Source organism: Caretta caretta, chromosome 8, assembly GCF_965140235.1.
Source record: "Caretta caretta isolate rCarCar2 chromosome 8, rCarCar1.hap1, whole genome shotgun sequence".
Taxonomy (NCBI): Eukaryota; Metazoa; Chordata; order Testudines; family Cheloniidae; genus Caretta; species Caretta caretta.
Window position 1 is genome coordinate 105,496,797 of NC_134213.1, and position 20,840 is coordinate 105,517,636.

The 20,840-nt window shown below is 43.8% G+C and overlaps 1 protein-coding gene across 1 annotated transcript in view; it reads right to left on the reverse strand.

Moving 5' to 3' along the window:
- Positions 1-14,151, reverse strand: part of AKR1A1 (aldo-keto reductase family 1 member A1) — a 34,649-nt gene extending 20,498 nt beyond the window's left edge. The window contains exons 1-2 of the mRNA XM_048861426.2: positions 14,031-14,151; positions 7,552-7,647 (exon numbers count right to left, since the gene is read on the reverse strand). Of these exons, the coding sequence (XP_048717383.1) occupies positions 7,552-7,641 (90 nt within the window). The 5' untranslated portion in view covers positions 7,642-7,647; positions 14,031-14,151. The remainder of the gene's footprint in view (positions 1-7,551; positions 7,648-14,030) is intronic.
- Between the last annotated feature and the right edge of the window lie 6,689 nt (positions 14,152-20,840).

Below are 20,840 nucleotides of genomic sequence, written 5' to 3' on the forward strand. Positions count from 1 at the left end.
CTCCCGCCTACATATGCAAGTTAAATTTCCAACGCTGGGAAACCAGGACTGGTCATTTCACAAGACTTATAGATTTAGTTAAGATATTTGCATGTGTGTTCCCTGTCCTGAGAGCTACTAAAGTTTTCCAGTTTGAACTGCCTGAGTCACTGGTCCACACAAAGGCAAGCATCCTAACCAGGTTTCCAGATCTGCTAAAGAGGTTTATTGAAGATATTTCTAACCTGAAAACGAGGTTTGAGAATAAGAATAGTACTTAGTAGTAGAATTAATAATTCCAAGCTGTTATACAGCTCTACAACAGTAAATCTCAAAGTGCTTTACCAACAAAGTAAGCAGCAGCATCCCCATTTTATAGGGGGGGGAAGTATAGTGCAGGAAGGTGAAGTGACTTGCCTGCTGTCATCCAGGAGGCCAGTCTGAGACCTGGGCTCTATTCCTGGCTCTGACAAGTCCTACTCCAACATTCTATCTATTAGGCCACACTACCTCCATAGAGTGCTTTATATTTTCAAAGCCCTGTACAAATATTAACAAATTAATCTGATTGAAAAACTGGTTAACAGGGTTAGTTCTCATTTTGTCAGAGTAACAAGCATTCCAGAGAAACAGGTTTGACAGGAGTATTTAGAGGGTCAAATACCTTGTAACTATGGGCTACCTGTGGCAGTAAAGGTAGCTATTTGCCCAAGGACAAAACTGGACAACAAAATGGGAGATGAAAGTCATTGTTGATAAATGCAAAATAATGCACATAATCCCAACTATACATATAAAATGATGGGGGTCTACATTAGCCGTTACCACTCAAAAATGAGATCTTGGAGCCACTGAGTGGATGTTTTCAGAGAACTATCCACAATGTGCAGCGGCAGTCAAAAAAGCTAACAGAATGCTGGGAATCATTAGGAAAGGGACAGACAATAAGTAGGGCTCTACCAAATTCATGACCATAAAAATGTGTCATGGATAGTGAAATAAGTCCTCCCCTGTGCAATCTAGCTATTGGGGGGAAGATGACTGGGTGACCCCCAGCCAGGGGCTCCTACTGTTCCCTGGGCTCCAGCTGCTAGTCCCCAGGCTGGGGAGGGACAGGACTTACTCTTCCCGTGCATAGCTACTCTCAGGGGGAGATCAGACCCACCTCTGGGTACCTCCCCTTGCTGCAGGAAACAACAAAATGATGAGGGGTATGGAACAGCTTTCATATGAGGAGAAATTAATAACACTGGGACTTTTCAGCTTGAGAAAAGAGATAGGGAAGGGGGGGATATGATAGAGGTCTATAAAATCATGACTGGTGTGGAGAAAGTAAAAACGAAAGTGTTATTTACTCCTTCTCATAACACAAGAACTAGGAGTCACCAAATGAAATTAATAGGTGGCGGGTTTAAAACAAACAAAAAGGAAGTATTTCTTCACCCAACACACAACCTGTGGAACTCTTTGCCAGAGGATGTTGTGAAGGCCAAGACCATAACAGGGTTGAAAAAAGAACTAGTAAGTTCGTAGAGGGTAGGTCTATCAATGGCTATTAGCCAGGATAGGCAGGAATGCAAAACCATGCTCTGAAATGTCCCTAGCTTCTGTCTGTCAAAAGTTGGTAATGGGCAACAGTGGGTGGATCACTTGATGATTACCTGTTCTGTTCATTCCCTCTGAAACACCTATCATTGGCCACTGTCAGAAGACAGGATATTGGCTAGATGGATCATTGATCTGATGCAGAATGGCCGTTCTTACTTTCTCAAGGATCTCAAAAACCTATCCATACCACGAGGGAGATAAGCAAATATTATTAAACCCATTTTGCAATGGGTAAGCTAAAATAGATTGGTTAAGTGGTTTGCTCAAGGTCGCATAGTAAGTCAGTGGAAGAGCTGGGAACAGAACTCAGGAGTCCAGACTTGTTACAGGATCCACTGTCATATTTGCAATTCACCAATTCTATTCAGCCCACTGCAAGGTGAAGTCTATGTAGATATTTATATACCCCTATCACAGTGGTAACCAGGCATCTGCACGGTTCCAAGCCATCATGAAGGGGCTGTCCAATCCTTTCCTGTAATATCACACCACCGTTCAACCACCTCATTGGACCAATGCTCAGAAAGGAGATGACAGATTCTAGAGGAAGCTATGGCAGTCTTTCTGCATCCGGGGAGGGTTGCTGCAATCCTGGAGTTCGAGCTTACTCACAGATGGGAAATAGAAGGAGAAACTGATTGTGAAGACCACATGATTGTCAGATGCAGGCTTCTGGTCACACTGCATTATTACATCAGAGTTCCTTCATTTGTTGCAGATGAGGAAACTAAGGTTACCTCTTCACCAGAATACAAGACCCACGGCTGATTCGGGCTCAGGCTTCAAAATTGTCATGTAGACGTTCATGTTAGGCCTGGAGCCTGGGCTCTGGGATCCTCCCCCTCATGGGGTCCCAGAGCTCAGGCTTCAGCCCAAGCCTGAATGTCTATACAGCAACTTTATAGCCCTGCAGCCTGAGGCCCAGTCAACTGCAGGTGTTTAATTGCTGCGTAGACTGACCCTAAGAGCTCCAACTAGGGGTGGCAACTTAGAACACCTCAAAAAACAAAGATTTGTCTCCTATCCATAAATGGATTTAATTCAAATCCTTCCCCCTTCTGCCACAGTTAACGCACACTTTAACTGGGAGGAACTGCTTGTTTGAGTGACTAGAATTTCCAGTTTGCTGACAGAGTGAGACCACAAAGGAATAATTAAGAGGTGCTCAGATACCACAGTGAAACATACTTATAAGAGCCTAGAGTGATAGAGGTGACTATTGTACAGTAGCTTTATAGAAAGCTTCACCATGTTATGATGAATGTAACTCGTCAGACAATCAAATAGTCTAGAGAAGCCATTTCCAAAACACAGTCAGGCTTTCTATTGGTGTTGTGATAGGTTTTAAACCACACAGAAAGCCAGCTTGGCTAAGGCACATATTTCCTTCTCTGGCTCCCCCAATTTCTTATCTTCCATCCGAAACAATGCTTCTCAGTCCCACTTAGGCCATGCCTTCCCTGCAGAACCCACTCAATGCGGGTTGGTCTGTTCTTTTGCTGGGACAGAATGCTGCTGGTTGAAAGCTTTGCCTAGCTCAAATCTAAGAAAACAATTTAAAAATCTATTTTAAGTGACTATCATTTTTGCAAAGAAGTCTTTCCTCCAGGAGCCTCAAGATTTTGCCGACCTCTTTCATTCTGGGATCCATTCTCCCTACCAAGCCTCATCCACCGTCAGTTGGCTGCCAGTGCTGTGTGCCCTTCTGACATCTGTGATGGAAAAGAGAGACCTCTTCTAATACTATCCTAGACAAATATATCAAATATGCACACATCCAGACTTCATCAACATCTACAACAGCAGTCAGAACTGTAGGCCAAAGGAAAAGACTAGGGTGAGGTAGGAAAGGGTTAATGCTACTCAGGCACTCATATTAAAATCCACGCTATTCATGTTCTTCGTGATAGATGCTACTGGGTGAACAGACTTATCTTTGATCTCATTCCTGCTGTCATTTCATAAGACGCTACTGTGTTGTGCTCCCTTCCGCTCAAATATCTCCTCATCTCGTTCCTAAGGTAACATCACAAAACACCAAATTCACCCCCAGTCGTTGGCTGTGTAGGTAAGAGAAGCAACATGTTTTTACATTTTTAAACAAAGAATTTAAAAACCAGACTGAAAAACAGAAAACAAGCTCAGAACTATATATTACAGCTTCACTTTCAGTTCGTACAACTAAGATTTGGCTATGAAACACCACACGGCTGGTACAGGGACAGCGTGCGATGAATAGAAATGAAAGGACTAGAAAGATTAGCAGAGCTGGGATCACAAGAAATCTGTACTTGAAACGTACTGAAAGATTTAATAGGATGGTGTTACTTTGGGTAAAGCACCACCAGATAAAGTTTACAATCCAAAAATAATCCTAGTTCCTTTAGAGACATACAGCCAAGATCGGGATGCCCAAATTTTCACTCAAAGTACTTTGATAAATTTCTTATATCTGTTCTGGGATGAGTAGAGTCTAGTGGTTAGATCATAAGATAGGAAGTCAGGAAAACAGAGTTTGATTCACAGCTTTGTAACGGAGCTGTTAAGTGGTCATGGGCAAGTCTCTATGCTGTCACTTTTTCAGTTGGTAAAATGGCTAAAATGCTACCTGACAAGACAGCTATAAAACAGTTTGAGCTCTTCAGACAAAGAGATATTGCGTAAGTGTAACAGGGGTGGACTGTCCCCTTTAAGGGCCATGGGACCTGGGGGGTGAGAGACAATCTCTGTTCTGTAGCATGGCTCTTTTAAGGTTTGAGAGTTTTGATGTACTAGGAAAATGGCAGAGGCAGATATGGGGAGAGAGGAAGCAGTCCTGGGGGAATAGTTTCTGTTTGAGGAAAACCTGTTCTACTATTCCCCTATGAGCCTTGGACCAGAAGCCTTATAGAGAGGGCAGGGCAAGGCTCCCCTCTCTCCTAACCAACTAGGACCTGCTCTGGGAAAGAGGGCTGTATATATTCTGCTTCTTCTATCAGAACAGGAAGACGTGGGAGAAGCCTTTTGCATCCCTGAGATTGGAGTTAAGAAATCTAAAGGGACATCTATTACGACAGCTGAATTGATGGGAATAAATGTTAGCATTTAACTGGATAAGGGATGTATGGTCTACCACAGCTGTTTTCTTTTTACCTTCATTATCAGCTATAGTGGCAACTAAAAGGGACACCTTAGAAAGCAGGAGTGATTCTAATAAAGGAAACATTGTTTTTGGCAACAGAAATAGTATGCTTAGACATGACCTAGCATTGATTCCAACAAATGGTGAGATACCTGGCAATGAAATGGCAGATAAGGAAGCAAAAAAGGTTTTAAAAAAATGGAGAAATTGATATAAAGATTCCTGTTGGGAGGGTGGTTTCAGGGCTTCAGCCCCATTTCTGCTGAAGCTCTGAGCCACAGTAGGCATGCCCTGTGGGCAGGGCCAGCTCTAGGTTTTTTGCCGCCCCAAGATCAGGTGGGGCTGGGGCTTGCAGGCGGTGCTGGAAGCGGAGGGAGTGATGTCACCTTCTCCCAGCACCTACAGGGGCTTCCCCCCCCGCCACCCAGCCACACAGAGAAGCCCCCAATATAAGGGGTGGCACAAGGCAGCGCAGCAGCCAGTGCGCAGATGAGGCAGCGCAGCCCTGGCTCCCCGGCAGGACTCGCCCTCTCCTCCCCAGGGAGCGGCTGGGCCCCAGCAGCTCAGTATCCCGGGGCTGGGGCTTCCCCTCCCGCTGCGGCCGGGGGCGCGGCGCCCTTGCCCCGTCTAAGTGGCGCAGCTCCGAGAGTACAACTGCCCCGAAAAAAAAGGATGGCCCGAACGCCACCCCTGGAAACATGCCGCCCCCAGCACGTGCTTGCTTTGCTGGTGCCCAGAGCCGGTCCTGCCTGTGGAGCTGAAGCCCCAAGACCCCCCTCCCCGCTGGGCAGAAGCCAGAGGCAACACATGGGGAGGCATGTGACGGGGCGTGTCCTTTAGCCAGGGTTTACTGGCCCTGCTCAGTCACATGGTGCCACCTGGCCCTCTCCCTGCCAGCAAGCTGGGAGCTCCGGGCCAGCGGCAAACAGCTGGGAGCGGCAGGGATGGGCCACTTAGGGCAAGAGGGGTTGTGTGCCAGGAGGCGGGGGGCATGACTCAAGCTGTTGGGAGGGCGAACCTTTAAATTGGGCCCCCCCCCACTCACAGCAAGCACCAGTCGCCTCTGGCAGAAGCCCCTAGATCCACCACCCCACCACAGGGTGGAGGCCCTGAGCTCCCTGCCCCCGCAGTCTGGTAGGCAGAGAATGTGGAGGGTCTGGGGGGACTCTGCGAGCTGCACTTTAACTGTAAAAGAGCTGCATGTGGCTCATGAGCCACAGTTTGACCACCCCTAGTCTACAAGTGCCTACATGCCTGGGGGGCAGAAATCTGTCAGAGGGCTCTTCAATTCAGCAGACAAAGGTCTGACAAAATCCAGTGGCTAGAAGTTGAAACTAAACAAATTCCGACTAGATATAAGGCACATTTTGAACAGTGAGTGTAATTAACTATTAAAACAACTTGTCAAAGGCGGTGGGTTTCTCACCATTGGAATCTTTTTAGCCAAGATTGGCTATTTTTCCAAAAATACATGCACTAGTTCAAACAGGAGTCAGCTCAGGGAAGTCCTATGGCATGTGTTATATAGGAGTTCAGACTAGATTATCACATTGCTCCCTTTCGGCCTTATAATCTATGAATCTGGAAAGCAGATCTGTACATTCACTCTTGTTGTTAGAAAGGTTGGCTTAGCTTTCATGTTAACTCTTCTGCTTCCTCTTTTAACCTTATTATGCTGTCACGTTAACTCTTTGGAGAGGGAGCCTGACAATAATATGGCTCCTAATGGAAGATTTTCAGTTTTTTTAATGGCTTCTCTTTGCTTTTATTCTCAGTATGGAAGAATAACACGGTATGTCGGTTTGGGGAGGAGTTTCCACTTTTCCCTCCCAAAGAGACGCATAGCTGCAGTTTTCTCACATTTGTTTCTTAATAGTTTGAATCAGTCCAATAGATCTTAGCACAAGAGCAGCAGCCACAAAACAAACACTTACAGTATTGACATGCAGTGGTCCAGATATTTTAATAACTTGTCTTTCAAAGAATTACTACCAGTAGGGTGACAGTATGCCTAGAAAGAAAAGGAGTACTTGTGGCACCTTAGAGACTAACCAATTTATTTGAGCATGAGCTTTCGTGAGCTACAGCTCACTTCATCGGATGCATACCGTGGAAATGCATACCACGGTATGCATCCGATGAAGTGAGCTATAGCTCACGAAAGCTCATGCTCAAATAAATTGGTTAGTCTCTAAGGTGCCACAAGTCCTCCTTTTCTTTTTGCGAATACAGACTAACACGGCTGTTACTCTGAAACCTGTCAGTATGCCTAGAGACCACACAGTGCTAGCTGCTGTACATATACCCTACCAAAGGCAGTCTCTGACCAGAAGAATTATAGACAAAGGGTGGAAGAAAATAGGTATTACCACCCCCATTTCACAGGTGTGGAACTCAGGCCAGAAAGTTAGTGGCTTGCCTTAACTCACAAAGGGAGTCTGTAACAGTACATGGAATTGATGCCAGATCTCCTGAGTATTGTACCTCAGCCAATAACCACCCTTCTTCTCTAAACCTCAGTTTAGCAGACCCTTTAAGCACATGCAGAAGTTCCACTGAAATTAGCAACAGCTTTTGTACATGGACATCAATATTAATTAATCAAATGCTTAAGAGCTTTGTTGAACAGGGATGGAGGGGGTGCCAAATTGTGACCTCATGCCCCAATTCTGCAAACATGTTCATACATGCTTCGCACATACGCAAGTAGTTCCATTAACTTCAGTGGGTCCGCTCAGTTGCATATACATGAAAGACTATCAAATCAAAGTGCTTCATATGCGCATAAGGCACAAATACAGATTGAAATCCTAGCACTAGTTTATAGCAAGCGCAAGCCTTACCTGGCCAGGTTCACTTTTCCAGGTGCCCAGTCCTATAAGAGGCATCTTCTGCCCAGTGTGGAGCACAACAAAGTCACATGTAGAAGACATTTTTACCTAAAGCAAAAGTTAATTTTTCATTACAAAGTTGCAACAACTTACGTTTTCTATGCAAAAAAGAAAACCCGAAGGTCCCAATTCCGTTCTCATGTTGCACCACTGTACGTCTCCCTCCCATCTATCCTCTACATGTGGCACATGTATATATTGATTAATTTAACAGTAATAAGTCACCAGGACCAGATGGTGTTTACCCAGGAGTTCTGAAGGAACTCAAATGTAAAATTGCAGAATTACTGACTGTGGTATGTAACCTACCATTTAAATCAGCTTCTGTACCAGATGACTGGAGGATAGCTAATGTGACACCAATTTTTAAAAAAGCTCCAAAGGTGATCCTGGCAATTACAGACCAGTAAGCCTAACATCAATGCCACCAGCCAAATTGGCTGAAACTATAGTGAAGAACAGAATTATCAGACATATAGATTAACACGATTTGTTGGGGGAAGAGTCAACATGGCTTTTATAAAGGGAAATCATACCTCCCCAATCTATTAGAATTCTTTGAGAGGGCTAAACATGTGGACAAAGGTGATCCATTGGAAATAGTGTATTTGGACTTTAAGAAGGTCTTTGACCGTCACCAAAGGCTCTTAAGCAAAGTAAGCAGCCATGGAATAAGTGGCAATGTCCTCTCATGGATCAGTAACTGGTTAAAAGATAGGAAACAAAGGGTAGGAAAAAATGGTCAGTTTTCAGAATGGAGAGAGGTAAATAGTGGTGTCCCCAAAGGTCTGTACTGAGACCAGTGTTGTTCAACATATTCCTAAATTACCTGGAAAAAGGGGTAAACAGTGAGGTAGCAAAATTTACAGATGATACAAAATTACTCAAGATTGTAGTCTGCTTTGGACTTAACTAAGAGTTACACAGGGATCTCACAGGGATATATTAGCATGGAAAAAAAGTACAGAGAAGGGCAACAAAAATTATTAGGGCTATGGAACAGCTTCCATACGAAGAGAGATTTAAAAGACTGGTACTTTTCAGCTTGGAAAAGAGATGACTCAGAGGGGATATGATAGAGGTCTATAAAATCATGACTGGTGTAGAGAAAGCAAATAGGGAAGTGTTATTTACTCCTTCACATAACACAAGAATCAAGGTTCACCCAATGAAATTAATAGATGGCAGGTTTAAAACAAACAAAAGGAAGTATTTCTTCACACAATGCACAGTCAACCTGTGGAACTCGTTGCCACGGGAATGTTGTGAAGACCAAAACTATCCATCAATGGCTATTAGCCAAGATGGTCAGGGATGCAACCCCACACTCTGGGTGTCCCTTGTCTCTGATTGACAGAAGCTGGGAGTGGACGACAGGGGATGGATCACTTAATGACTGCCTGTTCTGTTCATTCCCTCTGAAGCACCTCGGCATTTGCCACTATTGGAAGACAGGATATTGGGCTAGATGGACCACTTGTCTGACCCAGTATGGCCTTTCTTACAGTAGCTTAGTCTCCTCTGGTCTGTAATTTTTAGTTCTATTTTTGGTTGCTGGATTTAGTGTACGGGTGCTAGTAGTGATGGTGGCCTGCGACCTACAGGAGGTCAGATTAGATGATCTAGTGGTCCCTTCTGGCCTTAAACTCTATGCATACGACAGTGTAAATCAAGAAGAACACCACTGAGTCCAGTGTAGGTATGCTTGCATAAAGGAGATCAAAATCTTTCCCAAAGGGTCTAGGGAAAATAAAACATTATCCTTTCCCTGTTGTTGTCCTTTCTCCTCAATGTGATTTACATCTGTTGGGCAGCTGCAGAGCTACAAAAATTATATAACTTAAGAACTATAGTGTATAAGTCAAAAGATTTATTTCTCTATTGCACTATATTCTTCAGGGAGACCACCACCTTTGGCAATTAATATCTCAGTGCACATAAGATTAATCTCCTGATTATAAATATGGATGTAAATGTACATTACAGGTCTCATCCTGCAAACCCTTCCTCACACAATTAATCCCAATGAACTCAGTGGGACTACTCACATGAGTAAAGGCTTACAGGACTTGGTCCATAATTTATAAAGCTATTATACTGCTTTAAAAACCAGGAATTCAGCCCATACAAGAGATATGGTTCCTGTCTCTCACACCCCAGACAAACAGAGGCCTAACAGCATTGCATGCAGACTAACTGGGGGATGTTTTCTGTGACCTCCCAAATGATGAAAGGCCCAATCCTGAAATTTGCTGAAAGCACTTAACTCCTATGTCAGGGAAGTAAAAGACAGCAAGGAAACAATCTGTATTGCACTGTATTTTGATACAGACAGGGAAATGCATTACCACTACACAGGCGAGAAGGGATTTACTGTCCTATAAAGGAGGATTTTACTGGAAAAGATTTCTCCCCCTCTCCCCACAGGAGGACTTTTCTTTTACATCAGTGTTTATAGCAGTGTACAGTTTTGGCCATAAATTTGCTCATGGTGTCTTTTTAAGTAGAGGCCCTCAAATGGAAAGATATACTGTATTTGCCACTTTCATGCACTAAAAAGGAAAAAATGAATGCACATCTTTAAGCTCCAACACATCACCTTTCAGATTTCCTAGGGTGTCAGAGTACACGATGCAGCAACCTGGCGCCACCTATACCGAGTACAAGCTCAGGTGACAAGAGATTCCATAACATCCCAGAAATTAGTAGTAAGAATAGTAAAGGTAGAAGGAAACTAGAGAGCCATTTTTTCAGGCTTAAATACAAAGTGCTTCTGGAGAGTTTACGCCAAATCCTACAGCAGCCAAAAATATGGCGTTTCACCTATTCAGAAGATGAAGTTATGCACCCGAGCAGCTTGTAGTCCTACTGCTTTAACAGCTTGCCACCAACTGGTCCAGGTGCATAACTTGTGCATTTGGGGAGGGGTAACTGATTTTGTCCAAATTACCTGCTCCGGGCTGTAGTTTGGGGACCAGAACAGACACAAGGAGGCCCACCCACATCATACCTTCCCTTCTCCCCCTTGTACACCTTGGGAGGAAAACTTTGGGGTCACAGGGTGTTGATTAAGAGTAAGTGTGTGCATGAGAGAGAGAGAGAGATGAAGAAATCTGGGCAGGATGCAGGCTGTGCAACCCAGTTAGATGCATAATTAGTCCTATCATTCTATCCAAAGCAGAAAGTGCCATTTTGATCTCACAGTGGTATTGATAACCAAATTGAGTTCAATGGAGTTACTCCCTATTTTCACCAGCATGATTGCAGAACCATATCTTGTTATACAAACTTATTCTGTAAGGTGTTCCACAGACCCAGAGCTGAAACTTTTAGGTTCCAGTTCATCATTGCCCTGCAACTTGTACCCAGCTGTAGCTATTTGCACCCATGCAGAGCAAGCACAAAACTCTACCAGATCAGACTTGCAGTGTTTTATGCCTCCTTTGCTGTGGAGATGGGAGACAGGGAGGAGACTCTTCAGAAAGATGGAATCTAGAAAAGCTCATCTCAATGGACAGAGCAAGACAATGAGGAGTTTTACAAGTTAGGCAGGCAGAGCTATGAATTTTTAATAACTATGCAACATAGAACAATATAAAACAATATGCACACTGGAGCTAAGACCCAGCAGTTCCTTACCACACTTCTGTTATTTTATTATTAAAAATATCTTTTTCTTTCACCTGTTCTTTCTATTCAATTTTTGTAGTTACTGGCAGAGATCCAATGAAAGGGACACAGTTCCTTAAAATTCAAGAGAGAGTGGCCCACCCCACCAAAAGCTGAATTGTAACATGGACTCTATTGGAAATAAAAGCTTGGTGATTAGATAAAACACCTTGCACCTGTACTTTACATGCAGGACCTATTAGTGTCAGTGTAGACAGGGCCAGAGGCCTGATTTAACACCGCTTCATCTAGGAGTAGTAGTCTTCTGTTGCTGGAGAAAGAGGAACAATTGTGCAAGATGTGTTTTTGATTTAGGAGGGACAGAGATTTTAGGATTATCTATTGTGCTTTTACACTATAGTATCCAAGCACTTCTGAGGGTATAAGTTTGGCATAGCAAAATTCCTAGTGGACTTTGTGGAGTCTTTCTGCACTTCTACAATTTCTGGTTATAGGAAACTTTGATTTTGGGGCGGAGAAAGGAGGCACGTAAATAGCATGTTGTTGATGGTGAAAAATTTTTATCAAAGAGGAAGGTCTTGCAACATGTCCTATTGGTTGAACTGTTAAAGGAAATCATGTTTCAGGGTGCATTCCAAAGCCTGCTAACTTCCTCAGCTTTTGCTGGGATCAGCTATTTAGCTTGGTTCCACAGAGCCGCTTCCTGATTTAAGTTCTACCCACACTAGAGAGACAAGCTCTGTCACCAACAGAAGTTGGTCCAATAAAAGATATTACCTCACCCACCTTGTCTCTCTAATATCCCAGGACTAACACAGCTACAACAATACTGCATTATACCCACACTAGATAATCTACTTGTAAAGATCCATGAACGGTATGTAGCATCAGCTCAAGATGCATCTACATGGGGAAATTAACTGGAATAGCTGTTTCTGGAACAAACTATTCTACAGTGGCTATTCTGCAATAGCTGTTCCAGTCAATTTCCCAACGTAGAACCCTTAGTGTTGGGACACTGATGAAAGAAGGTATGTTTTGCTATGTCCTGCTCCTTGGACTCTGCCTTTATACATCTACAACTCAGAGTAAATGGGAATTGAATAGCAGAACTTGGTTTTAATCACCTAAATACATAAAAAAGACAGATTCATAGATATTAAGGTCAGAAGGGACCATTATGATCATCTAGTCTGACCTCCTGCACAAAGCAGACCACCGAATCTCACCCACCCATTCCTGCGATAAACCTCTCACCTATGTCTGAGCTACTGAAGTCTTCAAATCATGGTTTAAAGACTTCAAGGTGCAGAGAATCCTCCAGCAAGTGACCTGTGCCCCATGCTGCAGAGGAAGGCGAAAAACCCCCAGGGCCTCTTCCAGTCTGCCCTGGAGGAAAATTCCTTCCTGACCCCAAATATGGCGATCAGCTGAACCCTGAGCATGTGGGCAAGATTCACCAGCCAGATATCCAGGAAAGAATTCTCTATTTACACACAAGTATAATCAGAGTTGTGTGTAATTTTAACTGTGTTGGTGGGTAGCATAAGTAACATTCTAGTTGAGCTGCATTTTAATAAATACAATTCACATTCACCCTGAACTCAGAACTTTAACCCAGAGGGCAAGGTATGCCTACATAATCAGTAACTGTTGATAGCACACAAGTACAAAAGTATCCTACTCCACATAAATACAGTTTTATGTTAACACTGCATGGTGCAGAGGTGGCAGAACTAGAAAGTCTGGAAGGGGAGGAAAAAGCCTAAGTTAAAGTCTAATATTTTTCTGTCCAGATGTCTCCCTTCACCTGATTTGCTTTGAAGTCAGCGCCATTTGTAAAGAAACGTATAAAGACATCCAGCAGCCTGCAGTTATTTTTGCAATAAAAATATGGAACCGTTTTTGTAGCAATGAAGACAAAAATGAAACAGGCAGAGTCTGTCAATAAGTTACTATATAATTAAGAAACCACAGTTAAACCTGGGTATGACAAGCAGGGTTCATTTCTCTGTGCATGTGTGTAGGGCTGCGGGAAGGAAACCTGAAGTCAATGGGGTGAGAGTCAAAGGTGATGGGAAAGTAACGTGAATAGCTTTTTTTTTTTTTTTTTGGGGGGGGGGGGGGGAGTCTATAATGACTAATAGCGAGAGATGTAAATTAAAAGCCTTCCTTTACATCTCACTTCTTTTAGGGGCCGGTGGGAAGTCCACGAGTTTGGTTTATTTTTCTAATCAGAGGTGCCATAGTTTTGTAGCACTGGGTCCCTCTTACTCCACAGCTCAGAGGTTTCAGAGCAGCAGCCGTGTTAGTCTGTATCCGCAAAAAGAACAGGAGGACTTGTGGCACCTTAGAGACTAACCAATTTATTAGAGCATGAGCTTTCCTGAGCTACAGTGAAGTGAGCTGTAGCTCAGGAAAGCTTATGCTCAAACAAATTTGTTAGTGCCACAAGTCCTCCTTTTCTTTTTGCTCAGAGGTTAGCTCTCCAGTTTTGCCATCACTCTAGTTTACACCACAATAACCCCTTTGAAGAAAGTTTAACCTCAGGTACCCACATGCACAAACCGGGCAGCACAATGCATCCCTCTCCCCTTCCTTTTATAGACTCAATGAAGCGATCATCCCACCAACTTCCGCGACAAAAGCTAATGGAAAAGGGACATTTAGCCCAAGACAGCCACAGCTTTTGCAAATCGTCCCCCCGCGCCGCGGGGGATACACAGACCAGTCTCATGCAAACCGGGTTAAACTGAAACGGGAATTAAAACAGCTTTACGAAATCAGATCGGGAAACTCACCGCACACCGTTACTCTACTTTCTCTATTCCCAACGGGAGTTCAAAATACAACAACTCTCCGCTCTACATTTCCGTTTCCGGGTTTGAACTTTAACCACACAGTCAGAGTCAGCAGATTTCCCCTTCCACGTGGGGCTGCAGAATGCATCACAGTAGGGTTAAAAAGAGAATACACACATCACAAGAGAAGCGGCATAGTGGACTGGACTGCTGGTTGGACTTTGGATTATTTAGTTTTAGTTAATTTAATTATGTTGTTTGTTAATCATTTCTATGTAGAGCCTCTTGTCTTTTGCTGTTTCTTTGTCTCTGTCTTACACTTCATAGTGGTATATTTCAACAGCTTGGATTTTCAGATTAATTGAAAAAGTTAAAAATGATCTCAAAAGGGTAACAAACTGCTCCAATCTATTTAAAAGGAGGGCTTTTTAAAAATGAAGATGAACCATAGACTTCCCTAAGGGAGAACATTGTTCAAGCATATATTTTCCAGAAAAGTCTTTGTTTTTTCTCCCAACAACTTGTCCTTCTCTTTTAGGAGATATTTCCCTCCCACCAAAAGTCTCTTACACTATTTAAATCCATAGTTTTGAATATTAGCATTCCACAGAAAACCCAATGTCAGTTTTTTTTCACCCTTTTTCATGCTATAATGTTTGCATTAGAAGATGCAACAAGAGGAGGAAGTGTACTGGGACAAGAAAGACAGCTTTTATTCAAACACTAATTCTCAAATATGTGTTTCCTTATTTAAGCAAGTAGGTGTAAATCAAGGTTAACCTGGGTATGTGTATATAGATTAATACTGTGTAGATATGATCCTGCTCCCACTCCAGTCAATGGCAAAACTTTAATTGATTGTAGTGGAAGCAGGATCTGTCCCTGTGAGTGTGGAATATTCCTATGTTTGTTGTACTTGTATAACTAAATATGGCCATGACTGAGGAAAATCACATTCAGCTGTGACTTTGTACTACAGGTTTCCATTTTTACAACCAACTTAGAAAGCTTGAGAATCTGGGAAGTAAGGTAGAGTTATAATGGAAACACAGACTGATATCTGCAACAGGGACTTTGGTGTAGCAGGTGTTATTGTCTACCAAAATGCCATTCTGCTGCAGTCTTTTTCATCTTTGCTGTTCTCAGTTGGTTCAAACCTAGAAGGATCAGGGATATAGGAAAATCACCTTTGGCCACTCACACAATCACCCTTCTCCATGTTGCATCCTGTCTCTGTTATACCAATAAAATAAAAACCAGCAGGATCTTATTAAGGGAAAAAGGCAAAATACCACATTTATTGTGAATACAGAAAGAATCATAGTAAGCAGTTAGTTATAGCTATAACATTCCATTCAATCTCATATTTATTCACACATTCATTCATACACACACACACACACCCACACACACAGGTTCTGCAAGGTTGTTATCATAGTTACCAGCCTTAGAGTTGCTCATGCCAAGCCACTGGCCAGGTGGCCTGGACATGAGGAGGGAGCAGGGCCTTGTCAGATGCTCATCTGATGCTCCTGGAAGTTGGTTTGCAGAATCAGACCCCAAAGTTCTCACTTTTTAGAGTCTATTTTTATAGGAATTTCTTCCTATGCCAGTCTATGAGAATTGCTTCATCATGCTGTTGCTGAATCAATCAGCAGATAGCACATTCCTGACGGCTCCAAGATGTTATCTTGTTCTTTGGTTCTCCCATTCTTGAGGCTGTTGGGTGGATTCCAGTCTGCCCTCCGGGTGGGGTCCTCTGGTTATTTCCACTTGACGCCTTCTTCAGCCAATGGACACTGGATTCTTAGGCTGGCACCTCCCTGATCATTCAGTTATTATCCACACCAAGCATCCATCCACATACATCCTCTATCTCTATTTTAAGCACAATTGTTAATACAACAAAAGGGTGGGGAGTCTCTGGGTGCTGTTTCTGTTGTTAGAGTATTGCTTTGAGTCTCTCTCTCTCTGTGAATTGCTTTGAGAACAGACTCTGTCTTAGAATGTACTAACACAATTAGCAGCTTGCAAGTTTCATACATAGAGGGAGAGAAACAGTACCAAAAACCAAGAGACCTCTTAATTAGTAATACCCTGGAATTTAAACTCTGGGGAATCAAACTCATTTGTGATTTTAATACAGAACTTCTTTAATATGATCCAACATCTCTACCAAACAGAGTAAGGGAGCAGAGACTAGAGAGAAAAAAGGAAAGACAACAAGGCGGGGGGGAGAAGAAAAAAAGGAAAGAGTACAGTGCAAGAAGAGAAGGTAGTGAAAGTTCCTGTTTTTCTTGAAACTATTAACAGTCACTGCCAAGAACATGACAAATTTAAGGCTGTAGAGGCTGCTTAAATAATGTGGCCTTAAGTATGAAAACTGCAACAAATATATAATACCAGCTAGCTCTTATATAGCACTTTCCATCAGAAGATCTCAAAGCACTTGACAAAGGAGGTGAGCATCATTATCCCCATTTTAAAGACAGGGGACTCAGGCATAGGGAGGTGAAGTGATTTGCCCAAGAAGAAAAGGAGTACTTGTGGCACCTTAGAGACTAACCAATTTATTTGAGCATAAGCTTTCGTGAGTCAAATAAATTGGTTAGTCTCTAAGGTGCCACAAGTACTCCTTTTCTTTTTGCGAATACAGACTAACACGGCTGTTACTCTGAAACCTGATTTGCCCAAGGTTATCCAGCAAGCCAGTGGCCGAGCTGGGACTAGACCCCAGGTCTCCTGAGGCCTAGTCCACTGAACTAAATGCCCAGTAACTAAATAGGAAGTAGACAAGAGAATGGAAGAAAATATATTAAAATTTGTGTCATAAAGGGCTGTAATGATCCATTCAGGCAGACATAACATTTGCCAATTAAAAAGCATACTTGCAGAACAGGGAAAGGAACACAGGACATTCTGATCTAACTTAAAAAATCAAACATCTATCACTTTGAGCTAATGCAGAAAAAAGTACAAATACACAGTATATTATGTGATTTCACAGACTGAATTTCAGAGCTCAATTTCTCAAAATGTTTGCAAAGGTAGTATTACTAGACCTAACTGAGTCTGAGGCCCATCAGTGGTATCTAAATGCCTATTAGATTGAGAATATGACAACATATAATTTTTTTCATCTTTGTTACCTTAAAATCTCTACAGGTAGGCTGGGAGTTTTCTCTTAGCAGAGGGCCTAGAGCAGGGGTTCTCAAACTGGGGGTCGGGAGGTTATTACATTGGGGGTTGTGAGCTGTCAAACTCCACCCCGACCCCACTTTGCCTCCAGAATTTATAATGGTGTTAAACATATAAAAGAGTGTTTTTAATTTATAAGGGGAGTCCCACTCAGGGGCTTGCTATGTGAAAGGGGTCACCAGCATAAAAGTTTGAGAACCACTGGCCTAGAGAGTGAATATTGCAGGCTGTACAGAGAAGGAAAGAGTGGACAGGAAAAATGCCCAGGAGTCCCAGCAGTAAAAGGAGAGGGAGATGCACCAGGACATAATGGAGCTTCTCCATTAGCAAACGCAGATCTGCAGACTTGTGGACCTCTTGTGGACCTCTAGGTTCAACAATCCCGGGCTTGACTGCCATTGCAGTTGGTGGAGTGCTGTAGCATCGTGCCTCCCTGCACCTCCCTTGCCATTCAACGTGGCCTCAGAGCCAGCACGCTTATCCCGACCACTCCACACTGGGGGAAAGCATGGATAACCACAGCTTCACATACACTGACCTGCAAGAGCCATGGCTGATGTATGTGTAGCTACAATGGACATCAATGTTCCTGTCCCTTGTTTATTTATTAAGGGTCTGAAAATTTTTGAAGTTAAAAATCTATTTACTATTATGACAGGTTTCAGAGTAGCAGCCGTGTTAGTCTGTATTCACAAAAAGAAAAGGAGGACTTGTGGCACCTTAGAGACTAACCAATTTATTTGAGCATGAGCTTTCGTGAGCTACAGCTCACTTCATCGGATGCATTCATCGGATCAAGTGAGCTGTAGCTCACGAAAGCTTATGCTCAAATAAATTGGTTAGTCTCTAAGGTGCCACAAGTACTCCTTTTCTATTTACTATTATGTCCTTCAGATTGTTAGGTGCTGTTTTCATAACTGAATAAAGCTCTTATTTTGAAAGTGATTCATCTTTATTAGTTTACAACACATGGTGTATAATGCCTGCTGGCAGTGAAAATAATGGGCTTGTATGCTCACTACCCAGCGGATCGGTGGCAAACAGTGTAGTCATACATGTACACCAAGCAACCCAACACTTCCTTAGCTGCGCTTACAGTGACATACACACAGACGTGCAGCAAGCACCACGGAGTTCCTAACAGGCCCCCAAACTGCAGCACCAGGCTGAGCACAGTACACCACAGCACATTACTGTGGCTCACTGTTAATGTGCTCTTTCAAAGCCTCCCTAAGCCGTACAGCTCTGCATTGAGCTCGTCCGACAGTCCTTGGGTCCAGCTGTTCAAATTCAGCCAACGGCCGCTCTATCTTTACTCTTGAGGCAAGTTCTCCCCCTTTGCTTCACAAATATTGTGCAGGACACAGCAGGTAGTTATAACCATTGGAATATTTCTATGAACCATGGGAGCTAGGGGTAGGCAGGATTCCCCAAGCGTTTCAACATCACCAAAGATAATCCGCTGGTCAGGAAAGAAGGTCCCTGCTTTTAGCTTTCTGAACAGTCTTGTGTTCTTAAAGATGTGAGCATCATGCACCTTCCTTGACCAGCCGATACTGATGTCAATGAAGCACTGACGGTGATCTTCAAGTGCTTGCATAACCATGGAAAAGCAGCCCTTTCTGTTGCTGTACTGTGCGGAAAGGTGCTCTCATGCCACAGTAGGGATGTGCATGCCATCTATGGCGCCACTGCAGCTTGGGAACCCCATAGCTGTCAAGCCATCCACTAAGTCCTGCACATTGCCAAGAGTCAGAGTCCTGCATAGCAAGAGACAACTAACATCCCTGCACACTTGCATGACTACAGCACCAACAGTGAATTTGCCAACTCCAAAATGACTTCCTATTATCTGGTAGCAATATGGCATTGCAAGTTTCCACAGTGTGGTTGCCACCACAGGTGCCGACTTTTTAATGTGCCGGGGGGGGGGGGGGGTTGACCCCCCGGCTCTGCCCCAGGCCCCGCCCCCACTCCTCCCCTTCCCACCCCTGCCCCGTTCCACCCCCTCCCTGCAGTGCGCCACACCCTCACTTCTCCCACTCCTTCCTGCACGCCACAAAACAGCTGATCGCGGAGGAGAGATGCGGGGAGGAAGGAGGAGGTGCTGATTAGTGGGGCCTGCCAGCAGGCAGCAAACACTGGAGGACAGGAGGGTTGCTGATAGGGGGGCTGCCAGTGGGTACTCAGCACACACCATGTTTTCCCCATGGGTGCTCCAGCCACGGAGCATCCACGGAGTCGGCGCCTATGGTTGCCACTCACTTCTGCACTGTCAGTGCAGCTCTCAGTTTGTTGTCCCTGCATTGGTTGGTGAGGCGAGCTCAGCACACGGATCCAAGAATGTGGCCTTGCGCATCTGAAAGTTCTGCAGCAACTGAGCATCATCCCAAACCTGCATTACAATGCTATCCCACCAGTCAGTTCTTGCTTCTTGGGACCAGAAGTGGTGTTCCACCATCTGAAGCTGCTCTGTGAATGCCAACAATCCTGAATTGGTTTGCACTATGTGCCACATCAAAGAAATTGTGTTCTCTGCAGTTCTGCAAATACATCCTGTGCTTGCTATGTTCATGACAATAGTACAGAGCTGTGGAGGCTCCATGATTCTGCGAGAGATGGCAGACAGAAATAAGTCCAGTGTGGGTGTGTGGGAAATTGAAAATAGATGTGAAAACTATGGGATAGAAATGATATTATGGGATGGAGAACATTGAATTACGGGAAGTTGAACATTTATGCCCCCACCAAAACGACCCAAAAGACAGCGTGCCGAACAGTGGCAAGTGGCTCACTGAGATACCTACCCATGGTACACTGCACTGTGCATCAATCCAAGCACCCCTGGTGAGAGCACACAGCACCGATGCAAAGAGCCAAGTATGCATGAGCACAAACAATATACAAACTGCGGTGACTGTATGCCGATTTAACTTGGATCACTAAAACTATGACAGGTTTCAGAGGAACAGCCGTGTTAGTCTGTATTCGCAAAAAGAAAAGGAGTACTTGTGGCACCTTAGAGACTAACCAATTTATTTGAGCATGAGCTTTCGTGAGCTACAGCTCACTTCATCAGATGTATACCGTGGAAACTGCAGCAGACTTTATATACACACAGAGAATATGAAACAATACCTCCTCCCACCCCACTGTGGACAGTATATAGTGTATATAAAGTGTATATAAAGTCTGCTGCAGTTTCCACGGTATACATCTGATGAAGTGAGCTGTAGCTCACGAAAGCTCATGCTCAAATAAATTGGTTAGTCTCTAAGGTGCCACAAGTACTCCTTTTCTTTTCACTAAAACTATGTAGTTCAGAAATAGCCCTAGTGTTTGGGCTGCTCCAGCTGTGGCAGCAGGGAGGGACCAGTCTCCCTGCTCCTCTTTTCGGGGGAGGAGGGCTGGCTGGCCCAGTAATGTTATATCTGCAGTGCCAAAGCTTCACTGGGTCCTGGGTTTCTCCAGAGCAACACTCCAGACTGCTCTGGCAGGCAGCCCTGCTGTTAACCTCTTTGGGTTACTCTACGTGGGAATTTGTAAATGTGTTTTAAGGAGTTAGCTAACGTGACTGTAAATTGCAGTGCAGACAAGGAACAAACATTTCTG